The 19,850-nt window shown below is 37.2% G+C and overlaps 1 protein-coding gene across 4 annotated transcripts in view; it reads left to right on the plus strand.

Annotated features, from left to right (window-relative positions):
* KIAA0232 (KIAA0232 ortholog) overlaps positions 1-19,850 on the plus strand; it is a 63,894-nt gene that overhangs the window by 35,434 nt on the left and 8,610 nt on the right. For all 4 annotated transcript variants that reach the window (XM_053939967.1, XM_053939964.1, XM_053939965.1 and 1 more), the window contains 3 exons: positions 9,027-9,093; positions 10,452-10,533; positions 11,806-15,103. In XM_053939967.1, the coding sequence (XP_053795942.1) occupies positions 9,027-9,093; positions 10,452-10,533; positions 11,806-15,103 (3,447 nt within the window). The remainder of the gene's footprint in view (positions 1-9,026; positions 9,094-10,451; positions 10,534-11,805; positions 15,104-19,850) is intronic.

Consider the following 19,850-nt stretch of genomic DNA (forward strand, 5'->3'; position numbering starts at 1 on the left):
TGTTGCTGTTTGTAGAAACATGAATCAGTTTGTTCAGGTGCAAGTGGAGGTTCTTTTTTTCTTTTTTTTTTTTAAACCTCCTAATTCCAAAAGTACAATATTTCGTATTTGAATAATGAAACTTGTCATTACTTGTCTTGTTATTGTAAAAAGACAGAAAGCAGTATCTTTGAGACTCAGAAATTTATTAAATAAATAAAGGTTTAGAAATTCACGTGTGTTACTTTTTACAAGATGGATACTGTGAGCAAGGTTGGAATTAGAGGTTCCTTATGGAGACTGATACATATAAGACTTTTCAATAGGTATATTTCCTAGTAATAATATTGAAATTACTTATGTGCCTGTCCATTGGTCACAAATCCAAGCTCAATTAGCTTGTACCTGACTACTTTTCTGCTAAAACTTGCATTGTCCAATAGAGCGAGCAGGTCTCCAGCTGTGTTACTGCAGTTCCTGTGGAGTGCACTTCAATCAAACACTTGCAGTGTGATGCGTGAAGCTGCACCCCAAGATGGTGCCAGAGTTTCAGTTAAACCAGTTGCTGTGTCCTTCTGCTGAAACGTGTGAGGACTTTTTAAGAATGAGCAAAGGAGACAACTTCCTGTGATCTTACTTTCTGCACAGATGAAACCAGTGCTCCAAGACTCTTTCCTTCTCCCGGTGTAGGGAGCCACTTTACCTAAGGTGGTCCACAGCACATCCTGAGGCATTCCTAGTGTCCAGTGCTGCTGATCTCCCAAGGCCTGCCATAATGGGGTTCAGGCAGTCTGGTCCTTTCTGAACTAACCAAGCTCTCAAAATCTGCTAACGTGAAACATTGTGCAACATGTTGGAGCAAGAGCTAGTCTTGGTTGATAGATTCTGAGATGAATTTTGAAAGATAACACCTCTAAAATATTTGACAAGAACACATAGTGCCTTCCATCCCACTGTTCTAAGAAATTACTGCTTGGGGATAACATAGAAACATAATTGGTGAAACTTTGTAACAGTAATTCCTTTTAAATTACTCAGGTACGGGCATGCTAACAGCATAGAGCATCGGCTTTGCTTACTTTGAGTCAGGAGGGGGGAATGTAACACTTCTGATACTTGTGTTATCATATGGGACCACATAGAGGAAAAAGTGTGGCTCTAGTGAACAGTTTTGTTAAAAATTTAAAATTATAATTTTATTCTCAAATGTGCCTTGCTTTCAGCACTTGTGATGTGTCTAAAATAAGATTTTGTTGAAATTCTCTTAGTATTTGTCATCTTTCTTATTCAAAGTGCAGAGCTGTCAAACTTTCATAGCATCATAGAATCCTAAAATAGTTTGGAAGGAACCTTGAAGATCATCTTGTTCCAACCTCTTGCCATGGGCAGGGACACCTCCCACTAGACCAGTTTCCTTGGAGCCCCATCCACTTGGCCTTCAACATTTGTAGGGGTGGGGCATCCATGTAGTTCCTACAGTTCTGCACATAAACCTTCTTTGTAGAAATAATCTGCTAATCCAGGCCAAATGAATAAATTGGTTATGATTGCACATCTGAGCATGTTTTTATTGATGGGTTACTTTGGCCAGCTATTGCTGCCTCCAGAGATTATGGTATCTATGTGACGTTTGGCCTGAGGCACTGTTGCATAATTTGCCTTACACTTTGCAATAGTGATAGGCAAGAACTGAGAAAAAAGGACTTCTGGTGTTTGTAGCAAGGGAACAAGCTTTTTTGCTTTTTTTTTTTTTTTTTTTTTGCTGTAGCAAAATCTTTCTTTTCCTTTTAAATAGAATGGCACCTTAACTAGATGATTTAAAATTAATTTTAATCACTGATTTATTCCTGCTGTTCCCTGCTTCTCTAATGTAAGCCAATATTAATTAGGTAATACACACAGACTACTACACTGGGGTACCAGGAAATCAGGTTGTAAACATCAGGTGATTTCTTCAGTGATTTAAATTGCACATTTTTGTATAACTAAAAGTGACATGAACAAGAGTGTTAATGTAAAGATATGGGACATCACAAGAATGAACCAAGTTGTGTAAAAGCCATCTTAACAAGTCAGAAAAGTGAAGTGCATGTTGAAAATTTGATTTTATTAAAGCAAAAAACTGAAGTTAAAATTCCGAAAGAGTCTTAATGGTTCTTGAAGCATATATGGTGACTAGCTCAGTAGTAAGCATTTCTGTGTGTCTGATTCTCCTGTTCATAGTCTTTTACTGGAAAATGCCAAAGCACTTCACAAAGTCAATGAATATTATCTTTCTTTTGAGTCGTACCCAGTTGGCCTTTCTGAAAGGGATATACCAGCAGTTTCCAGAACATGCAGTGTTATTTAGGAAAAAAATTTTAAAATAACTTCAGATACCATATAGGAAATGAAAGTCATTTGTCTCACCAAGGTAACCATCACAGAATAAATTAATTACAATAAATCAATTTCTTTGTCTTTATGATTATGGCATTAAACAGATATTCATAGTACCACGTATCTCATTTGTCGTGTTACTGAAGCCATTTTGCTGTCTGTGATATTAACATTAATTGAATTTGACAAAAGTTTTAATTATTCCAATTTTTGTATGTGTTTTCTCAATATAGAAAAGATACATATTGAACTGGAGAAGTTCCTTGTGGGAGCTTAGTCTACACAAAAGTGGCTTCATGGGCATTATTTCCAATAGTACAGATGACTGTCATGAAGGCTGAAAGTATGTGTTCAGGGTGATGGAAAATTATTTCACCTTGTATGTGCTTCCAATGAAAATGGGAACAAACTGGGGCATGGCAGATCGGTCCTCACAGCAGCTTCTCTGCTAAGCCTGGGACAGAAGTGAAGTTGGCATATGCCTTTTGGAGGGAGGAGCAGCACAGTCTTTCAGGCACAAAGGAGTGGCCAGGAAAATGCCAGAGTTGGTTACAGAGCTCTCCTGAATAATGCCCTGTGTTCCCTCACAGAGGAGTGTTACTATAATTTTCCTTAATGCAGAGCAATCATTTTCACCAAAATTTTGAGTTGGGGGTCCATTATGAATTTTTATCATACACACAAGCAAACTTGAACAAATTTGGCAGAGCACCTGCTGGGGAAAATTCTAGTGTCCTTTCTGCAATTCACTTGATGCAGAAAAGAGCCTTTGGATAATTGGTGGGAACACACTTCACAAGTTTCTCCCATTTCATTGATAATACAAATAAGAACATTTTAGCATGGGCAAGCCGAAGTACTGTGATTAAGTGAAATCTCAGCAGCACTGCTTACAAGGATAGCAAGTCTGTTGTGGCTTTGAAGTCAGCATGTTTGTTTATATGTGATGAATAATAATCCAGAAGATTCGTTTCTAGTGAGGAATTATCCTTTCTTGGGGGGATAACTTCTATTTCAGGGTAGCCTGCTATGGGAGGGATCTAAAAGAATTAAGTTTTAAATAACAGAAGTCAGATTAGCTGCTCTAGTAACCTACATTTAGGGATAGCATGTTCATTTGAAGTTAATTTGAGCTGGCAGATGATCTCTTTTATCTAGAATTAGTAAATAACATGTGCTATTTATTATCTCTCTCTTAGAAGGTGTTGTGTGAAGTGGTGAATCATAGCTCTGAAATCTGAGCCTGATCCTAGCTATGTACTAGATATGTAATTTACCTTTCCTAATGTTGTTTTAATACCAAAGACAGAATTAAGAGAGCTGCAAGGAAATATTTTTATTTCCTTGTTGGAGAGCTATTGCTCTCGTATTTCTTAAAATAGCTTGCATTTTTGTGATATTAAATCAGTTTGCTTGGAAATTGATATTCTGAGGTCACACATTGATTGAAGATTACTTTGGATCAAGTGCTCATGAACCCCCAAAAAAAGAAGTTAATAAATAGAATCTGTTTTTCTGACTGGACCAATATCTTTGTTGTAAATCATTATGTATTGAAGTGAGCAGATAAAGATGAAATTGTGTTCTTACTTCTAAAGGGTCAAAAAGGTTGTACAAGTACATACTCTTAAATGTTTCTTAGTGTCATCCACCTTCTTATGATGGAAAAAAGTTCCATAATGCAAGCTGGAACCTTATTTTTTTCCTTTGAACTCCACCTGAGTTGAACATCCCAAAGAAGCTACTGTTTTAATGGATCGATTTATTTATTCATTCACATAGTGCTGACCTTGGGCCAAGATTTTTTTTTTAGTCTTTTTTTCAGTCTGTCTTGAGTACCTCTTTTGAGAGTACTTGTAATCAGATGAATTGTACTGTGTCAGAATATTAAAAAATGAAAACCTAGACTTCTAACTTTCTCTCATCATCCTACAAAATATAGAAATAGATGTGTGGTTGCATTGAATCACATTTTGTGCCTTACTCAGTTCACGTGGCTTAACAGCTGATTCATATAGAAAAGCTGTCTAATCCTGCACTTGGTGACAGGAGACATGCCAAGAAAACAGTCCTGGTACAGTCAGAATGCCATCTTCTCTGGAGAGCCCTATGGCCTGTTAAATCAATGATTTGAAACTATGAATATATTGATTTACTTTAATTTCTAGATTGCTTGAACTTGTATTTTGTGAAAGGAGTGTCAGTGTTCTCTAGGTTATCCTCTTTCAGCAGGGGTTTGCACTGGATGATCTCCAGAGGTACTTTCCAACCTAAACAAATTTTGTATGTTTGGGAAAAGGAAATGAGGATTTGTTTTAAAAGTGTAAGCTAGAAAGCTCTCAAAAGCCTAAGAGCAAATGAGTGATTATTTTAAATATGTTGAAGTAGAAGGAATTGTAATGCTTTTGCTTTTTAAAAAGATTGAAGAGGGGCAAGAACCTTTCCCCATACCTTAGAGGCCTGAAGTCACAAGCCATATTTAGTAAATATTTGCACTGCACATATCAAAGTTTTTGGAGGAAGTTTTTAACTTGGTTAGACTTGAGACAAAAAAACGGAACCTGCCAAAAACCTAAAGCCAAACAGCATCTCCCTAAAACAACACTTCCTTTGAGTTGTACAATCTGATGGAATTTTTCAGTTTTTGTGTCTATATTCATGGTCCGTCAAATGTGGAAAATCTCCTTCTAAGTACTGGCTATCAGAATTTTGTTTTCCTTTGTTTTGTCCAGAAGGCTTGGCTATTGCGTATGTGCAGACTTGCAGGACAAAGTATATGTTTGCATGGCATTTTTTTGTTGGAAATATGAGACCTGTAACCAGATATCATTACTGGGTGATGGGAAAAGATGAAAGCTCAGTGAAAATGAAAAATTTTGTTGAACAATCCTCTTCTCAGTTCCATAGTATAGCTATGTGAAATAATAGTGGTGCTGTTTGTGATCAAATTCAGGAAAAACTTCTGATTTTCTGGATGGTGACTGTCCTGTGCTTGTTTGCAACATTCAGAAGAAACCTGCTAGCAGAGGTGAATATCAGTTAAGAATTCAAGTGATTTGTCAAGCATATGAGAGGAGCTAATGTTTCACAGCTTCTTACTCAAAACTGAACACATAGAAGCCAGTGCCCACTGCTAACATAGGCAACAGTTTTTAGTGATTTCAGTTTGGTGCACATAATACAGTGTCTCCATGGTTCACAATATAACTGAATATTTTAAATTTATAAAAATGTTTCTGAAGTAACTACACTTATAGATTTAATATCTTCTGGGGACATTTTCTGCAGCTATACAGATGTGTGAATGTACATACAAAAGCAATGGGGCTGCTTTAGGCTAATGAGTTACCTGTCATCTCTGACTGCTCTACTTCCAAAGCAGAGTGTGTTCAAAAGGTCTTTGATTTAATATTTGTCATATATATATATGTATGTGCTTGTATGTTTAGGAAAAAAAAATCCAACCTCAAAAAGAAGTCAAAAGTACTAAACATATTTACAAATATGTATAAAAATGTGAGTGAGCTTTGCTGTTCTGCTTTTTTTTTTTTTAATTGGTCTTATTCTTCATTATGCATTTTTTAATTGGTCTTATTCTTCATTATGCAGAACTGCATTAATTAGGCTCTGAATAGGGTCATGGTGGTCAGTAAGGAAGACAGTGGTTATTGGAGTCCTGTAACTCCAGCAGTCAGATTGACTGTTCTTGTTCATGCTGGGTGAGTTCAGAAGCTTAATTTATCTGTTAGCACCATCTCTCCAATGCCAGTAACATAACACCTATCCTTTATGTAATCCTTCCCTTGCTGCAACCAGCTGATAAGAAGCCAAAAAGAACAACTTTTGGTGAAACTGGATGTACGTTAAAGTAGGGGAAGGAAAGAGGAATATGTTAAAAACAGTGGAAGAGAATAAAATGTGTTTGGTGTGCAGGAAATATTGTTATTTAAAATTAAAAATATGAATTTAAAAAAATATGCACTGTCCTTTGTAATTCAAATAAGAGAAGTAGGTTGGTAGAAATCTGGGCCAGACAATTTTGAGATTTAAGCCTTTTGTGATGGAATTACAAAAGCAATGATAATTGGGCACCAAAACATCCATATTTCAAAATGTTTATAAGGTGCTCCAGTATTTGTACTGTACGGAGACTGTCTTTAAATTTGAACATAAGCAAAGTAATTCAAGCAGATCACCTAGTTTTGTTAGCTAACTGTGTCCTATTGAACCAAGCCAGTGTCTGGAGCGTGTTACTTTCAGGCCATGGGGCTGTTACAGCTACAACGCATTAAGGTAAACAATGAAAAAAGTAACTAAATCTTATATTCTGAGAACACCAGTGTCATATATGAAATAACTGCCATGGCATTTGTGGCATTAAGTCTGCAGCACGTTTCCATGTGCTGCAGTAAGAAGTTGAGCAGGGGGTCTCTGGAGTCCTGGTGTTCTGCACAGTGGGTCCCACCCCCCTTTTTCAAAGCGAGCGCTGTCTCCTTCAGCGCCGTGCAGGACGGCGGGCGCGCGTCAGCTGACTCAAGTATTAGTTTCATGGTCCAGGAGGAAATGAAGCGTTGATTCCAAAAGTTTTCACTTCTTCGGTGTAATGGTAAGCATATTGTTGCTGGTTTGGGGCATTTTTTTAGCATGATGTTATATTAAGGAAGTGAATCTGTATTCCTTGAAGTGTTTGTTGCAGGTGTCTGTTTGATTAGACAGTTTGGGGAGCTAAGGAAAACCAAGGCCAGCTCCTCCTCTGTTGACCTTTTTGAGGGAGGAGGGGGGAGTCAAGAGTGGTATAGGCATAAAGTGACAAATTATTACAACTACATAGCTTTGTCCATATTACTCTCCTGCTTGGTTCATGCTAAATGATTACATTTATACTGGTAAATTTACTGATACAGAAGATGCCTTCTGAAGTTTGATATTGCTAAGTCATCCTCAGTTAAGTATGCAGCGTAAAGGTTTATATTTAGCACTTCAGTGCAGCAGTACAATTAGGAATAGAACATTGCTTTCTTTCTCACTTGGCTGCAAATAATTAAAGTTTAGAGTTAGCATATAAATCATTGCTTCAGTGTATGATTTTTCAAGTGTGTTTTTCTGACTGTGAATTAAACAAGCTAGTCTGACTGAATAAATCAGTACTCTCTTTTTCATAATATTTGCTTGTGCTTTAGCAACATATATTCACATTTCTCAGCAATTTCTGGACTTTAAATCAGGAGACATGAGAAACTCTTAGATCTTGGAAAAATGAAATCTTTATACCACTAGAGTGACACAGCAAGTCAAACTCTTTTCTGTGTATTTCTGTAACTTGATATTTGATCAGAGTTGCCTTTGGAGAGAAAACATGTCCCATAATTATATGCACAATAAGACCATGTTAAATTCAGAAGATGAGATAATTTTCTTGGGGGTTTGTGTAAGTTTCTCCACGTATAAGTGGAACTAGACTTCCAACAGTGATGGAGTTGATATTGAGGAAACTGTGCATGGGATACAATAAGCTACGTGGTCCTCCCTTATTACCACTCCCAGCTGTAGGGTGATGTGCAGGGGACCTCTTGTATCTTCCTCACGAGTTCCAGATTGCTGTGTTTAGCTGTGATTCCAGCTCTGTTTGCTGTTATGGAAAATGTGAAGTGCAGTCTCCAAGCACAATTCCTGACTATTGAATAATGACAATACAAATATCCACACAGTACCCACCTCACCTAGTTTTCCTTCCAACAGGAATGGTCATTTCAGGCTTTAAGTTGGTGTTTAGTATTTCACTGACTGGAGTTCAAATTTTATTCCATTGGAATGACATGAGGTTTTCCTCTGTGGGTAATATATTGGACTGTTTTGTGTGTATTGTTTATTTTCAGTATTTCAATATTTATGTGGAGGAATATAGGAGGAAAATGGAGGCTTATAGGAATATGAAGAAGGTGTTTATTTTTCCCTCTCCTGTCCTATGTTGTTAATAACACAATGTTTATAAAGAAAAAAATACCTGGTCATTTTAAATTGGCAAGACTGTGGGATGGGTTTTGCATACAGATACTGTGGAAGCATTTCCTCTCCCTCTCTGCCACATATGTGGGTACACCTTCCTACTGTTCTCCTTTCCACCTTCATGCCTGATTTTCTGTATCCTTTTAACAGTCCTATTCCCACAGGTACAAATTGTGCAGCCAAAAGGATCAGGCCTAGCTTTTTGAAATGCATTCTTAGTGATCAGTGGGTCTATCCTGAGATTCTGGCTAAATCTGCAGCAATTGAGCTTCTATCCTGAGACTTCTGGCTAAATCTGCAGCAATACCATGCAGTAAATGTGACATGCTGTGTTTGCAAAGCCTTGGATATCCAATGATGCAGCAATGTGACCTGTAGTTTGAAACCTCTGTGTGAATATATCTTCCTTTTCCATGAAATCATTTTGACCTCTAACTAATGTATTTATAGGATTGGATTTATACTAGGAATAATTTTTGTTGATTTTTCATGTGTAGTTACTGTGCAAAAAGAACAGTATGTCTGCTGAGATATGTTTACTGTATTGGTATATTTCTATGACATTAAAACTATTTTTAGTAAGTTATGTTTTCTGTTTTTCTTTTCTTTTTTTTTTTTTCTTTTCTTTTATTTTTTTTTTTTTTTTTTTTTTTGTTGTGCAGAGCTCTGGGATTGAAATGTTAGTGGAGGAGCTTTGCTCCAAACTGAAAGACCTTCAGAGTAAGCAAGGTGAGGAAAAAAATGTTTACACTTCTGAGGCCAAGTATTGTATTTATCAACTCTGCAACATTCTGAGATGGGGGTGGGTGTGAGGGAGTAGGCTGCTTTTCAGCAGCTTTTAGTACAGGCCATGCAATTTTAAAATACATTTGAATAATTTCATTCAAATAATTTAAGCAATTTTGTATTAGTATGCTTTATTTACTAAGAAATAGCCAGTCACAAATGGAGCTTTCTTCATGAAAAGCTATAACTATTCATATCCAGCTGTGCCTGCTTTTTTAGTACATATTCCAAATTCAGCATCCCTCCTCCCTACCAAAAGTAATGAAAATAAAGTAGGCTTGATTCTATTCCTTTTGTGTATTGATGCTTGCAAAGAGCAGATTTGCCTCAAAATAATTATGTGGAAAGTATTTTTGTGAAAAGCATCCAAGTAACTACCACTACTTAAAATTTTTGGGCTATAGGGGAATGATAATGGGCACTTTATGATGTCAAGTATAGGGGGAAGGGAGCATAATGTAAAGTTGTGTTGTCTCCAGTGAAAGTTTGTCACTCATAAATGTTTGCTCAGGCACACAGCAGCAGCCTTGGACAATTAGAGTAAAATTAATATGCTTATTATGTAGTATAAGTAGCTGTAAATAAGAGAAATGTTTACCTGCTAAAAGCATGGGTTTAGCAGTTTCCATTTCCTGTTTTTGTTTTTAAACAGTAATCCTTAGTCAGTTCTTAGTATTTCATAATGCTGTGAAATTCTTCCTGAGCCAAGGTGATGTTGAGCATTTATTTTGAAAAAAATAAAATAAAAAAATAGTATTTCTCACTTTTTTTTTTTATTTTAAAGGTTTGACTGTAAAGAATTAGAAAATCTTCAGTTACCTCTCACACAGGAAATATGCCTTTACATTCACTCAAAGCTCAAAAATTACTACAAGGATATTTCCTTTCAGTGAAACACATGAGAAGTTAGATGTGGCCAATGATAAAAACATTTAGTTAAATAGTTGATTTTTAAGAAATATTTTTTTTCTATCTGTAGCAATGCAAGAATGAGATAAGGATTTGGATATGGAACAATTAAACATTCAGCAGGAATCTTCACAGTGGGGCATTGCTAGCCATGAGGTTGCATGGAGCTGCTGGCCAGTCATGTATGGTCAGATTTGCAGGACTGGACAACTGTGAAAAACTTGAATCTTGGGTAGTAATTCAAAATTTCTTAGTGTTATTTACAGTGTTGTATGGAAATTTTACTACTGTTACAGTTATACATCCTGGTGCTTTTTGTTAAATACTGTTATAAAGTACATTGGCTTTTTTGAATTTTTCTGTTAAGCATTTGGAATTTTCTTCCAAAACAGAGGAGAAGATTCACAAAAAGTTAGAAGGCTCTTTGACTCCTGAGACTGACTTATCTCCCACAGCAAAGGATCAAGTAGAAATGTATGCATTTTTTTTTTTATTATTATCTGAGATGCTTTCCCCTTTTTATTCCCATATTTTAACACAGTGAAGTTAACTTAGGAAGAAATCTGGAGTTTCGTGGATATTAAGAAATACATTTCTTTTCATGCCATCTTCTTTTGTTAATCTTGTATACTTAAATATAAGCACTTGTTTAGTGTAATTTCTGTCAAAGCCCAGACTGCTTTCATTTGACTATATACAGAACTCAAACCATACTTTATTTTAGTTTCCTGAAGACTGAGTCAACCAGACAAAAACCTTTAAAACAATTAATTGACATGTAGATTTACAAGCAGGGAATAATCTGCTTCCTGGATTCAGATCTCACTGGCTTCTATTGCAGAAACGGCAAACAAACTCTCCTATAACCTTTAAACTCTTGACAACCAAAGTGATCTCCTAGTTAGTAAGTACCTGAGTCCAGCGTTACTGAACTACCCAGGAGTTTTGTCATTGACCTCTCTTGGAGGTACAACTGCTTCTGTATCTTTTAATAATAGCAACAGCCTAGTAGAAATGTTACTAAATGGATGATCAATCTTCAGGGAACTGATTGTACCAAAGTGCATTTCATTTAACTGACTTCTAAAAATTTTGAATAAGTTTTCATTGAAATATATGTGATTCAGTAAAAATCTCTCTACTACCAAACACATACTACTATAAATGTTGCAGAAAACCATATTTTAATCTTGTACCTTTTGCATAAAGCTGTTAAGCATCTTAAACTACTCAAAACCTAACCTTTTTTTAATAGCTTTTTTTTAATAACTGCATGATCAAACTACATAGAACTTGACAGATAGTATCTCATTTCATAAACGAGAATTTTAAAAACTGAAATTCAGGACTGACCTGACTGAAATTCAGGACTTCCTCATGCATAATCTAAATCAAACATTTAAGAAGACTGTAGTTAATTACCACATTATCTAATAAACCTGGAGCCACTCTTGTAAGCATCTACAATTTCTCTCTACAGAGAGAATGTTTTGTAGTCTCTGAAAAGGAAATTGTTTTATTTGTATGCAGTATATTTCTAAACCTATATTAATATCAGCACTTTTAAAGTCATTTTAATTTTCCCTTTGATATCATTCAGATAGTGCAGTGAGTGCCATGTGCATATGTACTGCAAACTAGATTTTTAGCAGTTAGTCTGTTTTGCTGTGTTTTTGATAAAGCTTTCTAATCTTAATGCTTATCTAAAGTTCTACAATCCAAATGTCCCTTTTGTTTTGCTTTCAGGTACTATGAAGCATTTCCTCCTCTTTCTGAAAAGCCAGTTTGCCTGCAGGAAATTATGACTGTATGGAATAAATCCAAAGTATGCTCTTACTCTAGCTCCTCATCTTCATCCACTGTTCCACCAACTAGCACGGATACATCTTCTCCAAAGGACTGCAATAGTGAAAGTGAAGTAACTAAAGACAGAAGTAATAAAGTATCTGCCACTGTACAGGAAAGAACCCAGCAGAAGAAGAGTAAAAACGAGAAAGAAAACAAGTTTAGTAACAACACTGTTGAAGAGAAGCCTGTTTTGTATAAAAAGCAAGTCCGACATAAGTCTGAAGGAAAGATGCGTCCCCGCTCCTGGTCATCGGGATCCAGTGAGGCTGGCTCAAGTTCTAGTGGTAATCAAGGTGAATACAAGGCATCAATGAAATGTATTAAAGTAAGACACAAAACAAGAGAGGTTCGGAGTAAAAAAGGGCGGAATGGGCAGAGCAGGCTGTCAGTGAAATCTGGTGAAAAGGTTGATAGAAAAGTCCACAGCGGAAACAGCAGCAGCAGCAGCAGCGGGTCCATCAAACAACTGTGCAAAAGAGGTAAAAGGCCATTAAAAGAAATTGGAAGAAAAGAAGCTGGCGGTAGTGATGGAAAAGATTTGTATTTAGACAGTAGAAATGAAAAGGAATATAAAGAAGAGCCCTTGTGGTATACTGAGCCGATTACGGAGTACTTTGTTCCTCTTAGCAGAAAAAGCAAGCTGGAGACTACGTACCGCAACAGAGAAGATATATGTGGAGTAACATCAGAGGCTGTAGAAGAGTTGTCTGAATCAGTGCATGGTCTTTGTATTAGCAACAATAATACTCATAAAACATACCTCGCAGCAGGTACTTTCATCGATGGTCACTTTGTAGAAATGCCTGCAGTTCTAAATGAGGATATTGACCTCGCTGGGACCTCAATATGTTCTCAACCAGAGGACGACAAGTATTTAGATGATGTTCATCTGTCAGAACTAACGCACTTCTATGAAGTGGATATTGATCAATCCATGTTGGATCCTGGTGCCTCAGATACGATGCAAGGAGAGAGTCGGATTTTAAATATGATTCGACAGAAGAGTAAAGAAAAAACTGATTTTGAGGCAGAATGTTGCATAGTGTTAGATGGAATGGAGTTGCAAGGGGAAAGTGCAATATGGACTGATTCGACCAGCTCTGTTGGTGCTGAAGGGTGGTTCTTGCAAGATCTTAGTAATTTAGCTCAATTTTGGGAGTGCTGTTCATCTTCTAGTTCTGGTGATGCAGATGGGGAAAGTTTTGGAGGAGATTCTCCAATCAGATTCTCCCCCATCCTAGACAGCACAATGCTTAATTCACACATGCTTGCTGGCAATCAAGAGCTCTTTTCAGATATTAATGAAGGGTCTGGTATAAACTCTTGTTTTTCAGTGTTTGAAGTGCAATGCAGTAACTCTGTTTTACCATTTTCTTTTGAAACACTCAGCTTGGGAAATGAAAATGCAGATTCTAGTAGCACTGCTAATATTCTTGGGAAAACACAGTCTAGATTGCTAATATGGACCAAAAATAGTGCCTTTGATGAAAATGAACACTGTTCTAATCTTTCAACAAGAACCTGTAGTCCATGGTCACATTCGGAAGAAACACGTTCAGACAATGAGACTATAAATATTCCATATGAAGAATCCACGCAATTTAATGCAGAAGATATTAATTATGTAGTTCCTAGAGTGTCTTCGAATTATGTAGATGAAGAAATTCTAGATTTTCTGCCAGAAGAAACCTGCCAGCAACAAGCTAGAAGTTTAGGAGAAATGCCTACTTTGATTTTCAAAAAGAAATCTAAGCTAGAATCTGTCTGTGGTATTCAGCTAGAACAAAAAGCAGAAAGTAAAGACTATGAAACTACACAAGGGTGTAGGGAAAGCAGTCCACATGGAGATGGCTACAGCTCAGGGGTTATTAAAGATATTTGGACAAATATGACAGACAGAAATTCTGCAGCGATGGTAGAAATAGAAGGAATAGAAGATGAATTGTTTTCAACTGATGTAAATAACTATTGCTGCTGTTTGGATACAGAAGCAAAAGTTGAAACCCTCCAGGAACCCAATAAAGCAGTGCAAAGATCAGAGTATCACCTTTGGGAAGGTCAAAAGGAGAATGTAGAGAAAAGAGCCTTTGTCTCAAATGATTTATCAAAAGTAGATGGTGGTGACTATACCACACCATCAAAACCCTGGGATGTTAACCAGGATAAAGAAAACTCATTTATACTTGGTGGTGTGTATGGAGAGCTTAAAACATTTAACAGTGATGGAGAATGGGCAGTGGTGCCACCTGGTCACTCAAAGGGGAGCTTACTGCAATGTGCAGCTTCCGATGTGGTGACAATAGCTGGTACAGATGTTTTTATGACTCCAGGTAATAGCTTTGCCCCTGGCCACAGGCAATTATGGAGGCCATTTGTATCATTTGAACAGAACGAGCAATCAAAGAGCGGAGATAATGGATTAAATAAGGGTTTTTCTTTTATCTTCCATGAAGACTTACTGGGAGCTTGTGGTAACTTTCAAGTTGAAGAACCGGGGCTTGAATACTCATTCTCTTCCTTTGACCTGAACAATCCATTTTCACAAGTTCTTCATGTAGAGTGTTCGTTTGAGCCAGAAGGAATTGCATCTTTCAGCCCTAGTTTTAAACCTAAGTCCATTCTGTGCTCTGATTCAGACAGTGAGGTTTTACACCCCAGGATATGTGGTGTTGATCGAACGCAGTACAGGGCTATACGGATTTCTCCGAGGACTCACTTTCGCCCAATTTCTGCATCTGAACTTTCTCCAGGTGGTGGAAGCGAGTCAGAATTTGAGTCAGAAAAAGATGAGGGAGGTATTGCTGTCCCTCCCCAAGTAGATGTATTTGAGGATCCACAGGCAGATCTCAAACCTCTGGAAGAAGATGCAGAAAAAGAAGGGCATTATTACGGAAAATCAGAGCTTGAATCTGGAAAATTCCTTCCCAGATTGAAAAAGTCTGGAATGGAGAAGAGTGCACAGACATCATTGGATTCCCAAGAAGAGTCGGCCGGGATGTTGCCAGTAGGAAACCAAGATCCCTGTTTAGAATGCAGTATGAAAGAATCTCTAGAAGGGAGAGTGGTGGAGAGCTCTAAAGTAAACTGCAGAATAGTGGAGCCACGTGAGGAGACTGGCAGGTTTTGCAGTTGTAAAGCAGGGTGTCATTTCCCCACGTGTGAGGATAATCCTGTTTCTTCAGGAGAGCATGAAGAGGTATGTGGATATATAAAATTACAGAATTTGCAGCTGGCAGCTGATAACCAGCAGTTTGTCATGTGACAGTTCAGTTTAAATGTTTGTGATTGTATAGATCTCTAGAAAATACAGTTTTGTAGAGAAACTGGAGGTTCCATCTGAACATAAGAATAAACTTGTTTGTTGTAAGGGTGACCGAGTGCTGGTGCTGGTTGCCCAGGAAGGCTGTAGAGTCTCCATCCTTGGAGATTTCAAAAGACATGTGGACAAGGTCCTGGGCAGCCTGCTCTACTGGGCCCAGCTTGAGCAGGGGGAGTTGGATGTGATGACCTCCATAGAGTTCCTTTTGAACCTCAGTCGTTCTGTGATTCTGTGAAAAATTAGCCATCTTCAGGTATTTTGGTGTCATCTTGCATACCTTTAGAAATATATGCATGTGTACACTCATGTGACTTTAAAAATCTGTTTACCTTAGGTTTTTTTAGGTTATCTGATTTACATATAAAATGTTAAAATGTGCATAAATTTTGAGTAATGAAATATTACTGATTTTGATTCAAACATATTTTAAAATTCTGAAGGAAAAGATCTGAAGTCAGTCTTTTCAATATAGTTTCTTCCAAGTAGAAGAATTTGGAGTTGAACTACTGGATGTAAACTTCAGCAAAGAAAGACTTGTAAAAAGGCTTAATTGTCTGGAAATTAAAGCATCCTCTTTGCAGAATATAGCCAAAAAAAAATAAAACGTGGATGCAAAATACCTGGCACTACCACAGTACCGTAAGAAAGCCTCAGCATAACTATGGGTTAAGCTCAGAGGTTTCTTTCTCGTAATTGTAGCCATAAGTTAAGTAATAATCAAGATAAAAAATCCTTTCTAGCCAAAAATACCCAGAGTTTTTCTTGCTGTGAGCTCCCTCTGTTCTTGAGTAAAAACATTTAACTATCAAAATAAATTAGATGTATGACCAGCCCAGAGGTATTGTCTGGATAGGTATAAGTTACATCTTACATTTTCTTTTCCTTACATTGTACATTTTCTTTTCCTCTTCAGCCTCCTCTTGCACATAGTCAGCAGTTGTAGTATTTACGTTTGGAGGAAGTTTTTCCATTTTCGACTGGAGAGTTGCACCCAGCTTGCATTGTGCAATTGCATATTTCTCAATTTTAAGTTTGAAACACTAACTCATACATAGGCAAGCTAACCTTTCTCTTGCTAAAACTAAAGCTCACCTTTTTGTTTAACAAAATCGGATTTCTTATTTTCCTTCTTCCTTATTTGTTTCTTCTCTCATCCTCCTTTAAATTAATTGCTTCTTTTCCCACCATCAGTAAGAGAATCAAGTTTGTGACTTTTCCAGACCCTTTCTAGACATCTTGGTTCCTGCAGCTCTGTTAAGTTAACAGAGAAGAAGTGGCTTCAAAAATCTTTACTGGAGTCTGGGAAGTTTCTATATTTGTGCCAGGCCTTGCAGAAAGAGTCATCAAAAAACTTAATGAATTTAGACTGTAAGTCAGAACAGGTTCTGGAATTGCCTTTTACCAGGAGTAAGTGAAATCTAACTTCATCATGCAGTAGGGCATAATGAATTAACGAGTGATTATACAGTTATTTGTGACAGCAAGAGCCTGAAGTTCCTTCCAGCCCTTTCTACATCTTCTTTCTGAAGTGTGTGCTCTGTGAGGCTGCTTACTCTCATCTTCACTTCAACCACTTATCCATTCAAGAAATTAGTAAGTGGCTGGTATATACAGTGGTACCATAGTTCATGGTAGCTTTGAGGCTTGTAAAAGGTCTTTTGGTAGTGAACAGTGCTCAGAAAGCTCTGGTATTTCATTTTATTTGAGTTCCTTAGTGCAAAGAGGAAAACTTACTGCTTCCCTTGCTCAGGTCACATGATTTTGTAGGCATTTTCATAACTTCAAAGTGATAAACCACTGAGAAATACCAAGGGCCAATAACCCTCTCAGCAGTCTAGACTCCAGTTTGGTTTGCAATTAAGCTCTTCCTGGAGGGGCTTGAGGAGCTTGATTGCCCCCTAAGCTCAGACAGCCTGGGTTAACTTGTCCCCCTCTATCTACCATGTCTCAAGAAGGTGTGTGCACACTCCAGGCTTTTCTAAGCACCAGTAGTTGGAGTCTGAAGGTAATTGGCTTTTGGGCTCAAGAGCATTTATTTAAATTTCTTACTGTGCTAAAATGTCTCTAAAAGATGTGTATGAGCTTTTTTCTTTTGAAGAGTGATATTATTTATTTTTATGAGCATTAGGCAAAATCAATATAAAATACCTAGAATTAGGACAGTCTAGGAGAAACTTTTTACATGGACACCTCACACATACATGCATGGGGGAAAAGCAGGCACTATGGTCTGGACTGATTAGTATAGATCATTATTTGTAAATTATTTTTTTTTAATGAAACTGTCTGTGTTTCTATGCTTGACTTTGGACAGAAATTAAAGTCATTGTTTAACTCAGTCATCTAATGTAAAGTTTGAGTTGTGTTCTTAGGTACCTCCAATATTTTTGCATAAATAATGGATGTGAAAATACTAATATAACCACAGTGTAATAGTAACACATTCTGTTTTGCATCACTTAAACTTGAGTTATATATGTGCTGTGGAAACACACATCTCTGAATACCTCCTATTTATGAACAAGACTGTAGGAGAATCTGGTTCACTTTCCTCCCTCTTACCTTCTATATTAGACACTTCTTTTAGAATTACAGTGTATTTTGCAGCAGGGATTTCTGCTGAATTTTTTAAAACATGAACAATATTTATATATCTAGCCATAAGATTAAAAAAACCTAAAACTAAATCAACAACAAAATGAAACCAACAAAACAATTTTTTTTAAAAGTCCAAACCAAACAACCTCTACAAAAAACCACCAGCACACGCCACCCAAACAACTACATAAAACCCCACAAACACAGCTCCCTTGCCCCCCGCAAAGTATAGTCCTTTTTCTTCTGAGTAAATGCTCCTACTGTTTAGCTGTGGAGTCGTGGGTAAGTACACAATCTGCACCAGTTCATGGCCTGTGAATATACCAACACTGCATCTCCTGTCAGCAAATTTTATATGGGCTCCAATCCAGCAGGTGTGCGCAAAGAATGCTCATGCTGTTGGGTCCTTGAGATAAATAAAAGGATCTCTGGGGTTTTAAGGTGTGAACATGCCTGAGACACTGGTTTTGGGGATGAGGAAATTTTACTGAGAAAAACTGCGTTTGTGTATCTCATGACTGAATTGGCCTTGAGATTTTGGGGTTCTGTGCTGGACTGGAGTAATGCAGTAGAAGTGCATAACCTCTTTAGAAAGGGGTGTCAAGAGAGGAAGGGGAGTGCTTTATAAACATTGGTTGTGAGGTTAGCAGTGTAGAAGGTAAGCTGTCATAAATCCAGGTAGTGGTAAGAGAGAGACAAAATTTGGAGGTGTCTACTGTGTGCCTTAAAATTAAGGAAATCAAATGGAAAAAGAGCATGTAGAGTCATTCACATACAAAGCAAAGAACTGACTGTAAATAGTGAGTAATTTGGGGGCTACCTAAGACAGGACTGAGCCAGATAGTCCTTGGTAAGTGCAGATCATGGCAGGTGATGAAAACATCTACAAAGACTCTTAAGCTTTAACCTTCTGAGAACATTATTTTGCAAAGATATTGAAGGGCTTGTATGAAAGGATTATAGGAAGATAGAGTTCGCAATAACAGTTTAAAAATCCCAAGGTTTAAACAAAGCAAACAAAAAAGATTTGGTATACCTGGAAGTTCTAGAAGTAAATCAGTAACAGAAAGATGACAGAAAGATATTCGATAAACAGAACTAACAAGCTTGGAAGGCTATGAAAATGTAATATCCAAAGTATTGATTAGTGCATCTATTGTCATTGTTAATGGAAATACAGGTATTGCACTGTTTCAGTTAGCCACTGCAGTATTAACCTGCGTATCATGAAGAGCAGCAACTAATTTGAGAAAAGCCTACTAGCTAGAATACTTGTTTGAGAACACATGGAAGATAGAAAATATATAAAAAGCTAATCTTGTTTTTAAAGAGGAAAATAGAACTCAGGGTAAATGGAACTAATGACCCTCTTAAATTGGCTAAACTGTACTTTAAACTGTAAATGTCCCAAATGTGTGAATAACAGGAAGTTTCCACGTATTAGTTTAGGAGAAAGATTGCACTCTCAAAATAACAGTCAGTGGCTTACTGGAGGACAACAGAGATGTTTATTTTTTCTAGTATGTGGCATGTTTATGAAAATCCCTGATAATAACAAACTGGGAAGGTCTGCAGTTAAACTGGAAGACAGGATTAGAACCAAAAGTTGTTAAATCTGAACAGCATCTGAAACATAAAATGCAATCCTGCAGGGACAACTAAAATTTCCACAGAAAATAGTAACCCTCTTTGTACAAACACTATGGGAGGAGTGACAGGTGAGAAAGAGATGTGAAACAGAAAAGCATCTTTAAATACATCATAGTTGAGTATAAATCAGGAATACACTGCAAAAGACAGCAACATGGAGATCCATGAACAAGAATACCCTCCTGAAAAAAGTTGCTCTGCTGGAGTACCAGGCTCCTTGTATCAGGAAAGATGTCTTGAGGAGAAAACACAAAGGTCACTACTTACAAAAACAGAGTGAAGGAACTGGGGGTGTTTTTTCTTAAATAAGAGAGACTCTGAGCAGAGGCAGCAGTTTTGCAGAAGCCATGTTCATAGTTAGAGGAGATAAGGGAAA

Source organism: Vidua chalybeata, chromosome 4, assembly GCF_026979565.1.
Source record: "Vidua chalybeata isolate OUT-0048 chromosome 4, bVidCha1 merged haplotype, whole genome shotgun sequence".
In the NCBI taxonomy this organism is placed as follows: Eukaryota; Metazoa; Chordata; class Aves; order Passeriformes; family Viduidae; genus Vidua; species Vidua chalybeata.